The following is a 13,373-nucleotide window of genomic DNA, read 5'->3' on the forward strand; positions in this document are numbered from 1 at the left end:
AAAAAAAAAGCCAAGCACCATCTCCAGTGTGCTTTTTAGCCTTTTTTGGTGCAATCCTATTGATGAAAAGCTGCTGTAGGCTCAGCAAGGATATGAGCCAAGTGGTTTGGTGACTTTAATGGAGGCATGATTTCAGTTGCATGGGTAAGTGTGATAGCCCCATTACAGTAAAGTACTTAAACACACACTTTGCCTGAAATATATACAGGACTGATACATAAGTTAGGTTTTACTTAAGGACATTTCTCAATTACTTAGGCACTTGGAAAAAAACCACCACCCATACCAGGCCTGAAAATAACTTTCACAGTGTTGTTGAAAGCGTCAGTATGTTGAAAATAAAATTAATGGACAATTTTAGAGCTTGAGGATATCTTCAGAGAAATGCAATTGGAACATCTTTAGAATGGCTAGCTATATGCATTTCAGCTTCTATTGACAACTTCTCATGAAGTCTGAGTTTAAAGACTGTAGGTTATAAACAGCCATCATATTTTTAACTGATGTAATTATTCAAAGATGCCTCCTAGCTTAGCCTGAGCTTGCCATCATTGATTAAACTCTGGACACCACTGAAAGATAGCTAGGAAGGTGGGAAAAACTGGTAGCTGGGGGTTGTGGTCCTAATCTCATGCTTACATTCACAACTCTGTAGCTTTTAACTTGATGACATTGTAAACAGAGTGATTAATAGACCTTTGTTATTTGCAATGTACACATTTAACACTGCAGGTCAGACAACATAAATTAACCATCTTATAGGCAAGTTTACACCATTGGAGCACCTGGTCCTGAATCAATTTGTACTGTTGGCAGGAATCCAGTACAAGTCTTCTTTTAAATTCAAGTGAAAAAAAATTAATATTCAAATTTTTCACTTGACTTAACTCTTTATCACGTTGAGTTTTTCTTAAACAGGTTCTCCAAATCCGAAGTGACACAAAATACCTCTAGGAGTCCTGTTTGCTTTTGCCTTTTCATAACCAGCATTCACCATGTGGTGCAATGCTTGGCACACTGGTAGTTTTTCAGGAAAGACAACTGCAGGAAATGGGTTTATCAGTGCAGCAGATAAAGCAGTTTACTGTTTTCTGGCCTGCTAGGTCCTTTCATAGAAGTGGCACACAGGAAATAATGCTCTACAGTTACACAAAATCATTTTTCTGAAGATCTGAGGCATTAATTCTTTACCATACCTCATTGCAATGAGGTAGGAAGGGGAACAAGCCAAGGGAGAAGGAGAAGCAAAAACAGTCACTGGCTTTGAGTGAGATTCATAGTCATTTATTTATCATCCCTAATTTCTGCCTCTGAAGCATTCATCAGAGCAAGACAACCACATGCACTTACCAGTCTTCCATTAACCTGCTGCAACACCAAACTCCAGTTACTCAGCTCACCACAGGGACCCAGCAAGCACCCAACCTCCAGCTTCTGATCTGGGAAGCACAAGCAAAGCCAAATGGCAGAGTGAAGAAGGAAGGGAAGACACAGCCTTGTGGTCAGGAGGATGAAACGTGCACAGAGGGCCCTGGGAGAGCCTGGAGAGGGGTAATAAAGGCACTGGGCAGAGCAGGGATCACGAGATCGGGTCCCTGTCGGTGATCTAGCACAGGCAGTTAATGCTCCAGTGCATGAAGGAGTCCAGGAATGTCCAGGACCCAGTGAAAAAAAAAAAGTTTGGGAATCAACAGGTTTGATTGGAATGCTTAGCTTCCTAAAGATATTAAGATACCTAAGTCAGTTAGAGTCAGATAAAAGTCATACATACTCAAAGGCAATAAATCCTACCCTGCTAATAATAGGGCCTAGAAATTTTACTCTAACTTTTGTTTTCTCTGAAATGAATTAAAATTATAAAAATACTCTCAAAACTTAAATCATCCATTCTAATTTTTTTCTATTTTAAAATTTTAATTAAAGATGCTCATTGTGGCAGGCTATGCTTAGTAACGGAACCCAGTTATCTTTATACATCAACATAGAATCACAGAAGGGCCTGGTTTGGAAAGGACCTTAAAAGTCCTCTAGTTCCAAAGCTCCTGCCACAGGCAGCAACACCTTCCTGGTGTTTCTCATCAGGTTTCTCACAGACCCATCCAGCCTGGCCTTGAACACCTCCAGTGAAGGGGCTGCCCACAGCCTCTCTGTGCAACATCTGCCTGTGCCTCATCACCCTTATAGATAAGAATTTCTTCCCAATATCTAATAAAACCAGCTTAAGGCCACTCCCACTATTCCTGCATGCCCTTGTCTCTCTGCAGCCTTCCTGGAGGCTCCCTGTAGGTATGGCAAGGGGTTCTAGAAGGTCTTCCCAGGCCACCAAATTTGTCAGGCATGATTTGTCTTTAGTGAAGGCATATTGGCAGTCACCAATTACCACATTATTTATCATGAGCCTTAGCAGTTTCCAAAAGGATCTGCTCCATAATCTTGCCAGGCACTGAGGTAAGATTGACTGGCCTGTGGTTCCTTGGGTCCTCCTCTTTTCCCTTTTTAAAAATGAAGGTTATGTTGCCCCTTCTCCAGTCAGGGGGAGCCTCCCCAGAGTGCCATCACTTCTTGAATAGGATGAATAGTGCCTTAGACACTTCCTTGGCCAGCTCCCTCAGGACCACTGATGTACCATATTAAATGTAAAACACTGCTGTTCCTATAATTTAGGTCATGAAATAAAAATGCCACTGTTGTTACTTTAGGTTTTAATAATAATTTTCAATGACATGAAATAGTTTGATTATCACAACCTACCAGTGGTCAGTGATGTCAACTCAGAAAAAATGCTTCATACTCTGAACACATGGCACACAAAACAAACCTTTCATTATGCATTTTAATAACTGGAAGTAATTCAATTCTGATTTTTATACAACCAATTATACATTAACATGTACACATACTCAATTCCAGTCACAGTGTATACATAGTTTTGAATCTGCAGCAATATAAAATTAGTTCTACCTGTATATATATGTGCAAGTCTGAATAAATCCTGAGTCATTTTAAAGTACTATTATTTAAATCCTGTAAATTTTAACTGATGCAAATAAACCTCAGGTTTTATAACTATTGTGAAGAAGCTATTTAAAAAACAATATATAGCACTTTGCATCAGCTTTATGCATAGCTATGAGCTCTGTACAGTGCAGAGTTCCGTTTCCAGTCTGAATGATTACGAAATCTGAAAAGATGCTGACCATGTTATTTGGTAACTATTGCTTCCTTTGCTTTTTTAATAACGGTGAATTATTTGTTCAGCCTCCAAACAACTAAGTATGGAGGACTCTGACAGGGTTCAAATTATATTCTTCCTGGTGCATATATTTTTGTAAGCATTCAAGTTACCCAGGCCCTTTAATTCTTCTGAGAAAAACTATACAATTATACAGTCAATACTCAGTGTATCTAGAAGGGAAAGAAAATGAAACAACAGTGGAGTATGATCATTACCTTAAACATGACACTGTGCTATAAAGAAACAAAAGAGCAACTGTTCTTTAAGGAACAGCTTGGACAGAAACCAAAAGGCCACTTGGAAACCCTCTGTCAGCACAACACACTGCCATGGTAAACATGAGATGCTCTCAAACGGCCAGAACAAATTATCTGAGCAAATGGGAAGGAAGCACTGCTGCCAAGAAGGGGATCCAAACTCATTACAAGAGTCAGAATCTTTGTACAGTATTAACAGAGCAACTTACACAGAAATGTCTGTATGCCCCATGCCAGGAGAATGCAGGCACTGACTTGGGAGCTGGTAAAGGACACAGGTTAGAGTGGGGGCGTGGCTGTCCCAAATTGGCGCTGTTTGGATGCACCTTTCCAGGTATGGAGGAGACATGTGTTTTTTCTTTCCCTCATTCCTCTTGCACTAAAGTGAAGGCAGCACTCCAACTTTACTCCTCCAGCATAAGGATCCTGGCCCAAAACTCAGCTGGTCCCATGGCTGCTGTAGTCAAAAACGCCTTTCCTGAAGAAGGGTGAGAATTCACAGATGGTGTATTTTGACAATGTTAGCCCCACTTTATCAATGTTCAGTGGAGATGATGGAGATTTCAGCATTGCAGAGAAAAAGCTCCTGAGGTATTTCTGTGGAATGAAATATAAAACGTCATAAGTTTACTTGATCAAATTTATTACAACCACTTTGAAAAATTAAATGAACAGCAAAAACCCCAAAAATATTTCCATGGGATGTGAACAGTCCTTTCAGTAACCATCAGCATTTATAAAAAAGTCTACTGAAATGTCTGTATTAAGCTCAGGAAAAGCAGAAAATAAGTGTTTTCCAGTTCGTTCTTATGCTCAGCTTAGCAACTCTTTTATTCTGTGGTTTCATGATGCCTCCTAGTTTACTCTGCAGTCATGGAATCATGACATGCTAATACTATTGTCTAGCATTAGCAAACACAGCAGGTGCAAACCTCAGATCCACGCTGCAGGATATTCACCACATATGGACACAAAAGGACTTTAAAAATCTTTCCCTCATAAAGCTTCCACAATCCTTGCATTGATTGGGGTTTGTTTTGATGATGGCTATCTGCAGAAAGATTTGCATGAATTCCATATTATGTCAGCACCAGTATCTTTTCATTGAGTTGCCCTCAAAATTTCCTGTTTGTTTTTTTTTTTTTTTAAGGTCTTACTAATGAGAAGCACATGGGAGACACTTCCTTTTCTTCCCATAAGTTAATATTCACCAACCACTTGTAAATTGCAGTCACACTTGTACCTAGAGAAATTGGGGGATGTACATTAACAGCTGGTTTTCACAAACCTGAAAAAGCTTCCATTATATGTGGGCTCATTTGGATGCAACTTTCCAGGTATGTGTGACTTAATAACTTATAAATATAACCTTTGAACTTTTGAACAAAACACTAGGCAAAAGGTTTGATCAGAGAGATACTACAAATGCATCCAGTGTCACCCAAACACCTGCAAGGGAAATCTCATCTGGAGCACAGGGATAAACTCCTTTTCTGTACTACACACTGACCACACTGACCACAGAGATAAAGCAAACATCATTCCCTGGTCTTGGATTCCATGGGAAATATATTTGCAAGCCAGAGAAGCACATTCTCCTCTGAAGAACACAACATTTAGTTATTTGAATGTAGCAGCTCTGGGGTCATGGAAGTGGTTTGTTCAGGAAACTGTCCTAATTATTCACTCATTTCTCAAGAATAATTCCTCCAAACTATAACAATCTGCTATCTTTTTAAGAAACCAGCTGCTTCAATATTACAGAAAGAATATTATTACAGAAAGAAGAAGAACAAACAAAAAAAAAAAGCAAACAACAAAAAGCAAACAAAAAAAGCAGCTGAAACAAAAACTATTCTCTTGGCAGAAATGATGAAACTTTCTATTTCATTCAGATCTGCCACAGGTTGCATTAATGTTCATGAAAAAAAAAATCATTACAAAAATGCCTTCAAGATGAACTGCAATAGACTAAGAGGTAATTTGAAGTGAGAAACAGAGAAACATTTTTCATAATTAGTTCTCAAAGGAAGGCTCTTTACAAAAAGTCCCAAAACAGTAATTCCTGAAGGATGAATATGGTAGAAAATTACATGTAAAACATAGCATTCTGTTAGCATTTTAGCACTGTGCTGAAAAGTTACTGCAATAATTCTAGTTTATGACTACCAAAGGCTCAAAGGTACCAAAATATCTCACTGGACACATCAAAAGACCTACTGCATTCACCTTGGTATGTATGGCCAGATAATTGACTGTCATGCCTTTTCTTTAAAGCCATTACTCATTGTTTTGGCATGATAGTTCTAATGGCAAAGTAAAAAATCCCTCTGCTCTAAGCATACTTATGTGACACACAAGGAACAGCAGGTACACTTCTTTTCCACATCTGTGCTCCAGAGTTGAGTGAATATCACAGATTCTCTGAACACAAAAAAGATCCTTGGGAAAAAGGCAACATGCAGATACTAACAGATAATGATGGAATTAATTTTGTATGAAGGTTTCCTGCCATATGGCTTGACATTATGTGCTCTTCAACAACCACCTCTGAACAAATTAGCCATATTATAAAACCCAGATCTGCATTTACCCTGTTTGCAATGCTGGTATGTTAATACAGCCCAGAGCTGCTGTGCCCTTGACACATAGAAGCTGTTGCTTCATTGAAATACAGGCTGCTCTGCCCAAAGATGCTGGCTGGGAGTGTTCCCCTGTAGTGAGGAAACAGTGACTGATGGCACAAGTGCTCAAATCACAAGCAGTGATCAAAGAGTTGTGGCAGGGCACTGCAGGGGAAAGCTGTTCTGTCCTGTCAGCTGCAATGGACAGCAAAGTGGAACAAAGTGACAGGAGAAAAAAGAGTGATCCTTGCCATGTATGGAAAGATGCTTCCCAAACTCAGCTGTGACAGGGAAAGGATGAGAGTCACAGCAAGTCCTGCAAGAGGGGCAGGAGCACATCAACACCAAGTGCCAGAAATGATGAAAAGTTCCTTAGAGATCCAGAAGAGATTCAGCATGGATTCTGCTGCAGCCCAGGAGGCCACTGCAAGCAGCTGGAGTAGGAGCAAGGCTGGGTGAAAGGATCTCCTCTGCCAGCACTCAGTGGACAGGAAGAGAGCTGCTTCCATATCTTTTGTATTAAAATCCATTTCCAGCAGCAGATACAATTTTTGTCTATTTACAGAACTCTTTTGTTGTGTCCTTGAAAAAAATGTCTTAGCAGAGACTGGCAAGCTCAGGATAGCTTCACAGGTCCAAATTTTATACATATTAATGACGTGATTTCCTACTGATAGCAACATTGTCCCTGGCATGCAAATCACTGTGTAATAGCTACTAGGTTTGTATGATTATCTAGGAAAGAAAAAACTAGTTAACTGCCAAAATATTCCAACAAGCTTGGTTTTATTACTCATTTTTGTTTGTTAGACTCTGGCCATTTGTTCTGGATTATTTAGTCTGGTAATCAGTGTTCTTCTAAATGCACTTTGGAGTTTTCATTTCACTAATGGCATTTAACCTGCTATGCTGCTGGTTTGCTGGAAAATATCCTAATGATACATTTGTAAACAGCTTGGTGTGAGGGCACAAGACCCTGGCACTGTAACAGAGATGTAAAAATGGGCAACTCATACATTGATCATGTTGGTTGTTCTGGCTAAACACACACTCTCAGGAACACCAGCTTAGAGAACAGAAATACTCTGCATGTACAAAACAAGGATAGAAAGCCAGGTAAAAAACTCATCAAAAATAGGAAAAGAAGTGGTGTTTGCCCTCTCTGAAGGCAATACAACCTTCAAGCCCTCTAACTTCAAATTTATGACAGCTGTACCTGCAAGTTTTAACTCTGCAAATAAAACTAAAATGGAGAAAATGGTATGAAGCCCAAAGGCTTTTCTTTCTTTACCCAGTCTGAGCAGTTTTCCCTCCCTTTTAATTATGTGAATAGCAAAATGGAAAGCATTTAAAAAGCTTATTAAAAATCATTTTAATAGGGTTCACCTTTTTAGCAATAGGCCAGTGCTCATCTTGTGCTCAATTCATCAGCACAACAAAGTCATTCTAATCATTTTGGCACTACTTTGTGATGTGGGGACTTCATAATTTTATACATTTTAATGTAAAGCCATAACTTAATTTAAAGTTATTAAAGTTACTACAATCAAAAAGCTTTCTGAAATGTGAAAGCCCTCTTATCATCCTTTCAATTGTGGCACATTAAAGAGGAATTCAGTTCAGTGACATTGTTCTCCTAATCCATTACTAACAGTGATAGCCTCAGAGACCAATAGCAGAGCTTAGCAAGAATTGGATTTTTTCATTAAAATTTGGTGTGTTTAAAAACTCATCAACTCTGGTACTTTAAGAAAGTAAAAGCATTCAAGCTTTTGCTTTCATACTGCTATTTCTAGAAATTTCCTAAAAAAAAAGTCAGTGCTTAAAATACTTTAGGAGATACATTTTAAAATTTGCATTAGAAATACTACCTGCCATACAATATGCCAGAGCTGAAAGCACCAGAAAGTTTAATAAGATAAATCTTACAAGGCTTTGGGGATCTTTTTAGACAACAGCTCCTTTTCTGTGAAACAGTATCACCCTTTCAAGACCTACGTGTCAATCAGGCAGTAAAAGCTTTACCACAAGGTCAAAGAAGATCACTGGTGACAGAGGCAGGACTTGCTCATCTTATTTCTAACACAGGCTCCTCTCTCCTTTAATATAGATGCCAGTTCCTCCCTGCACCAATCACATAATTATTCTGTTGGCTAGTGTTAAGTGCTGCAGTCTTCAAATCAGATCTTGATTTGAATTATCCACAGAGCAAAGCATACACAGGTATCACAGCTCTTTCCATAGGATACAAATCTGATTACCAAAAAACCCCCAAAGCCAGACAGACTGAAGCACATTCCCTCAGCCTAAAAAAACACATTATGTTGTAATTAGGTATTTGCACAGTCAGCTCTTCCCAGGAAAGACTCTACCCCAAAGCAAGCAGACAGGCACATGATTTGCTTCCAATCTGTGATCACAAAAACAAGGATCTGTTTAAAAGACAAGGCAAAGGGAGCCTGCTGGAATGCAGAAAAGAGAGGGCATGTCCTCCTGCATTTGTCTCCTAAAAAGAAATTGTTGGGCATATGCGAAGGAAAATCAACATTTGGAGATCCTTCTCCAAATTAACCCATTTTCTCTATTTTGGACATTTTTATTGATGTGTGGAAAAGAAAAAAAATTACTTCCAAGGTGGTTTTTCAAAATACCAAATACTGCAGAAATGCCAGCTGTTGTGTCTAACTACATCCTACTGCCAAAAATAAAGCTGGGCTGAAATGGCACTGACAAGTGGTGGTGTCCCACAGAGAAAGGTCCTTTCTAGGGATATGTTTTATATAGAAAGTGGTAAGAAAATATACAAGTTTCCAAGAAAAATCAGACTCAAACTTTTCTTTGGATCTGCTTCTTCCTTGTGGTTTTTTTTTGTTTTGTTTTTTTTTTTCCTTTTTTGGGTGTTTTTTTTTACTGGAAAAGAAGAATTATGACACTTTATAGGGAGGTAAGTTAGGATTGGAATGTAGAAGATGGGAACTCATAGGAAAAGGGCTGCAAGCTAAGGCAGCTCTGCTTCATCCAGTACATGCACTACATCTCAATCACCAACCAGGACTGGATTATCTGGGTCAGATACAAGGACAGCCATTAGCCACAACACAGAAAATTAATTTACAAACTGAGCTCCAAGGGAGCAGGTTTTTTTATGTGACATCTCCCGATGTTACCTGCCTAGGCATATTCAGGCTCATATAGAGTATGAGGTACCATTGCTTTGGAGGACAGAAATCCATAATTATGGGGGACCGTACCAGATAACAACTACTACCTTCACCTCCACCAATTCCAGATTCAGATCAATTCTCCACTCACCAGATATAACTTGCTCAGAAACATTTTGGTCTTTTGTGGGCTTTTTCTTTTTCTAATAAAGAAAACATGAAGCTTCAGTTCTTTTCCCCAACACCTTGACATATATTGCAAGATATTATAAAGCAGATTTGAGTAAAGTAGGTGAGCAGAACAGCATGTGATATTCAATATCACAAGTGATATTTCAGGCCCCTCAGGAAGTATCTAATGTCACCTGTGGATCTGAACACATTTATCTCCTGCACATATCCTCAGGTCATTCTGTGTGGTTGTGATTTCAGAGCAATGGGAAAAGACTTACTGCCTGGGAGACTACCTGTTGCCTGAAGGATCTTATTTCTGTGGAAAAACTTGGAGAGGAAATGTCAGTAATTATGACGGGATCACCTGGCCCATTATCTTCTGCTGAAAGACCCAGATGGCTGGGCTCTCCTTACAAAAAACCCTGCAAAATTAGACACTGTCAAAGCTCTGCAAAGGTTCCTTGAGGAGCCAAATTTGAAAACTGCCTCCAGAATGTGACTGTCCCTGGTACCAGAGATCTTGCTCAAGTTGCAGACAATTTGTGTATGCACTTTTTAGGAGAATAAAGACAGAACATGTCTGAAAATGGCAAATCACGACTGCAACAGTCACATTGATGCTGGCCAATTTTTGCCTTTTTTCTTTTATATATTCTCTGTACTTTTACACATTTATTTTTAGCTTTGTAGCCTATTACTGCGTTCACAGCTAATTTTCCCAGTACTCTTTCCTGCCCTAACAGGCAGAAAGACAAAACACATTGCAAAACCTCTATCCTGTCTTGGTTCTTCTTAGGAAACAAGGCCAAGAAACAACTCTTTGGGACATATTTTTCATAAACTAGTTCAGTTTACATCTAAGGGGAGAGGATTCAGAAGGGGCTTTAACTGGGGGGAATTGCATCACCACTAGCAAAAGGCTACATGGTTAGTTAACACCAGAGATTCCAGTAACCCCTGGGTACAGCAGGCAGAGATAAAGTCCCTGCCATGCATATGAGAGGTAAGTTAGGAAAGAATATTTGGATTCATTCTGCCTTGAGCAAAGGCAAGCCTGTCCATGGGATTGTTTTTGCTCAAGGACTTGGTTACACTTGGTGGGTTAAGCAGAGGGATGGGGAAACACGTTGTGCACCTCAGGGGGATTTGACTAGGGGTGAGAACAGCCTGTAAGGTTGGAATGTACCACTGGTTGCTGAGTGTCACTGCCACTGCATATTTTGATTACCAGGGACAATTGCCCAGTCACATCAGTCATGGACCAAATTAACTCTGTCCATATCTGGGGGATGGTCAGTGACCACTGAAATTTTATTTATATATAATTATATGTAGATATGTATACATGTGTTTACAGATGAAATATATTCATTTGGGCATTAATCAGACAATAAGGGATAAGGGGTGGAATGTCCTGGGGTAATCCATAATGTTATTGTATTCCATATCTATCTGTGCCCCCCAATATTGTTACTGTATCATAAGACTACAGAAAATGAGAACCTTGTGTGTGGAGGGGCCATTATCATGGGTGCTTTTAAAACTGCCACTCTCAGAAAGCTTCCAGCTTTTTTTGCCATGGGGTATTTGCTTTATGGGTTATCTGGTCTTTGTTTAGGCAATGGCTTTCCTTCCCTTTTTGGGTTCTCTTTTCATTTTTTTTCCTCAGCTCAGAAAGTTAGGAGTTTTGAGCTGCCTTGGGGTGAATTCCACAGGCACCCTCCATATAACACTCCTTTGGCCATGTTTAGAGGTACCTAAATGACTCTGGAACTAAGCAGGCAAGAATCAAGCTTCTTTAAGCAGCTAAATTGCACTAAAAACTACCAGGACTAAGATTTTTAGCCTCTTGGGAAAGTCTCTCTATGTTTTCCATGCACAGCATAATGCAGATTCCTTGAATCAGAGTTAGTTTCCTCCAGAGTTGTTGTACAGGTGAAGCAGATTTTATCTCTACATCTCCAGAAGTGCTTGAGTGACACTAAAATTTAATTTTACCCAAGGTGGTACTGAAATTTACTCAAATTCATATACCTTTTTGAATTTTCTTAAATTCAAAGCAAGCATTCTGAGACATGCCAGTTATGATTCCAGGTGAAAATGCTCTCTCAGGTTTTCAAAACCCACACTATTCATTATAGCTGTTTGGAGCACTTTTCTGTGCAAGTCTAATGGCATGAGCACATTATGCTGAATTACTATTATGCCACATCAATTGAATCAACTTCTTAAATCAGTCTACATCCCAAATTACAATCTTATTCTGCCTATAATTTGTTTAAAATCCACAGGACTTCTTATTTCTTACAATGTCTGCATGGTAAAAGCTTACATTTATTTGCTTTAGGCAGCTCTAATGAAAACTGAATTGCAGGCTGGCAGGGAAGCAATAAAAAGGCAGCAAGGGCCATAATTTACAGGTGGTCTATCAGTGTGAGTCTTCTTTGGAAAGTGAATGACCATTCTGAAAAGGATCAAAACAGACCTGACTAGTGAAGGAAACCAATCTCTTCTCCAGAGCACAAGTCAGAACAAGTCCTGTCAAAATTTATTTAGAAGGAACAACAGGACTGAATTTAGCATGCACCCTGGGCCAGTAGCGTGTGACAGTGTGTCACCTGCTGGAGTGGGCTTGGCAAACGCCACCAAACAACCTGACATGCATCACCCTCTGCTTCCTGTGGTGAAATCCCATGCTGGAGGATGACTGACACTCTTGCTTTGGAAAGGGGTAGTACCAGAATCAACCTAGTGTCCTTGGCTGACCACTCCTTTTATTCATCTGCCCACAGCTGTATGTGCAAAGCCATTAATGGAGATTGTGATGGAGGTACACAACTTCAAAACTTAGTTTGTAGGAGTATATTGGGAAATTTAGTCCATCCTGAAAGCAAACAGCAAAATGATGTGGAGCTAAACTGGAGCTCAAACTATATGCTGCACCATTTTCTAAACTTACTAAATCATGATAAACACACCTCCTTATTTTCTGATACTCTGAAATATCTAAAAAGGAAAGGGAAAGATAAAAAGGCCTTCAAATTGCAAATCCTATTTAATTATTTTGTTGTAATGGAGATAAATATTTGGTCACAAAAGATAATTTTTGAGGTAGGGACCTGAAGCTATACACCTAAAGAAAGAAACACCAAAATTCTTCTAGAGATATGTATATTATGCCAAGTTACCTCTAGTAAACTCTGCAGAGCAAGGCTTCACACCTGATTTTGAATTAGGCCCAGAGTTTGAGCAAATGAGACCACACTTTCCATTCCTTTTGCATTCAGCAGCCTGTCGAACCAGAGCTTAAAATTAACTCATCCATAAAATAACCTCAGGCTATTGTTCCTTCTAAATGACCATCTTTATCAGGTGTTTTGATTACAAGAATAATGTCTTGCATTGTTGTGGGCTAGCTGAAGGTCTACAGTATTTAATCAAAGTAACATTTTATTGGTGTGGGATCAACGGCTGACCGATGCAAAGTTCTTCTTCTTTGTACCTAGTGACTGTAACCGATAAGTAAAATTAATTTTATTTATGCATTTTTGAGCCCAACAGGGTCTCACACAAGAAGCAGAACCACTAAAAAATAAGATTAAACACTTTGCTGCTGAGAACTGCTGCAACTGCTTCTTTGTATCTCATGACTGTAACCAATATGTAAATTTAATTTTATTTATTAATTTTTTAAACTCAACAGGGTCTCACACAAGAAGCAGAGCCACTCAAAAATAAGATTAAACACTTTGCTGCTGAGAACTGCTGCAACATTCTGTTTGCTCAAATTTGTTGACAAATATTTTGAGGGTTTTTTCCTTCTCAGACGTTTTTATTGCTGGCTTCCACTATTAATTAAAAAACTAATAAGACACCTAAATAACAAGAATCAATCCAAGTTAAAGAAAAAGGTGCTATTTCC

The 13,373-nt window shown here is 39.1% G+C and overlaps 1 protein-coding gene across 1 annotated transcript in view; it reads right to left on the reverse strand.

Annotated features, from left to right (window-relative positions):
• Window positions 1–2,814: 2,814 nt before the first annotated feature.
• Window positions 2,815–13,373, reverse strand: part of KIF16B (kinesin family member 16B) — a 134,108-nt gene continuing 123,549 nt past the window's right edge. Inside the window, exon 27 of the mRNA XM_041473931.1 lies at window positions 2,815–4,089. Within this exon, the coding sequence (XP_041329865.1) occupies window positions 3,931–4,089 (159 nt within the window). The 3' untranslated portion in view covers window positions 2,815–3,930. The remainder of the gene's footprint in view (window positions 4,090–13,373) is intronic.

The sequence above is a fragment of the Pyrgilauda ruficollis genome, unplaced genomic scaffold (assembly GCF_017590135.1).
Source record: "Pyrgilauda ruficollis isolate IOZ18807 unplaced genomic scaffold, ASM1759013v1 scaffold31, whole genome shotgun sequence".
NCBI classification, from domain to species: domain Eukaryota; kingdom Metazoa; phylum Chordata; class Aves; order Passeriformes; family Passeridae; genus Pyrgilauda; species Pyrgilauda ruficollis.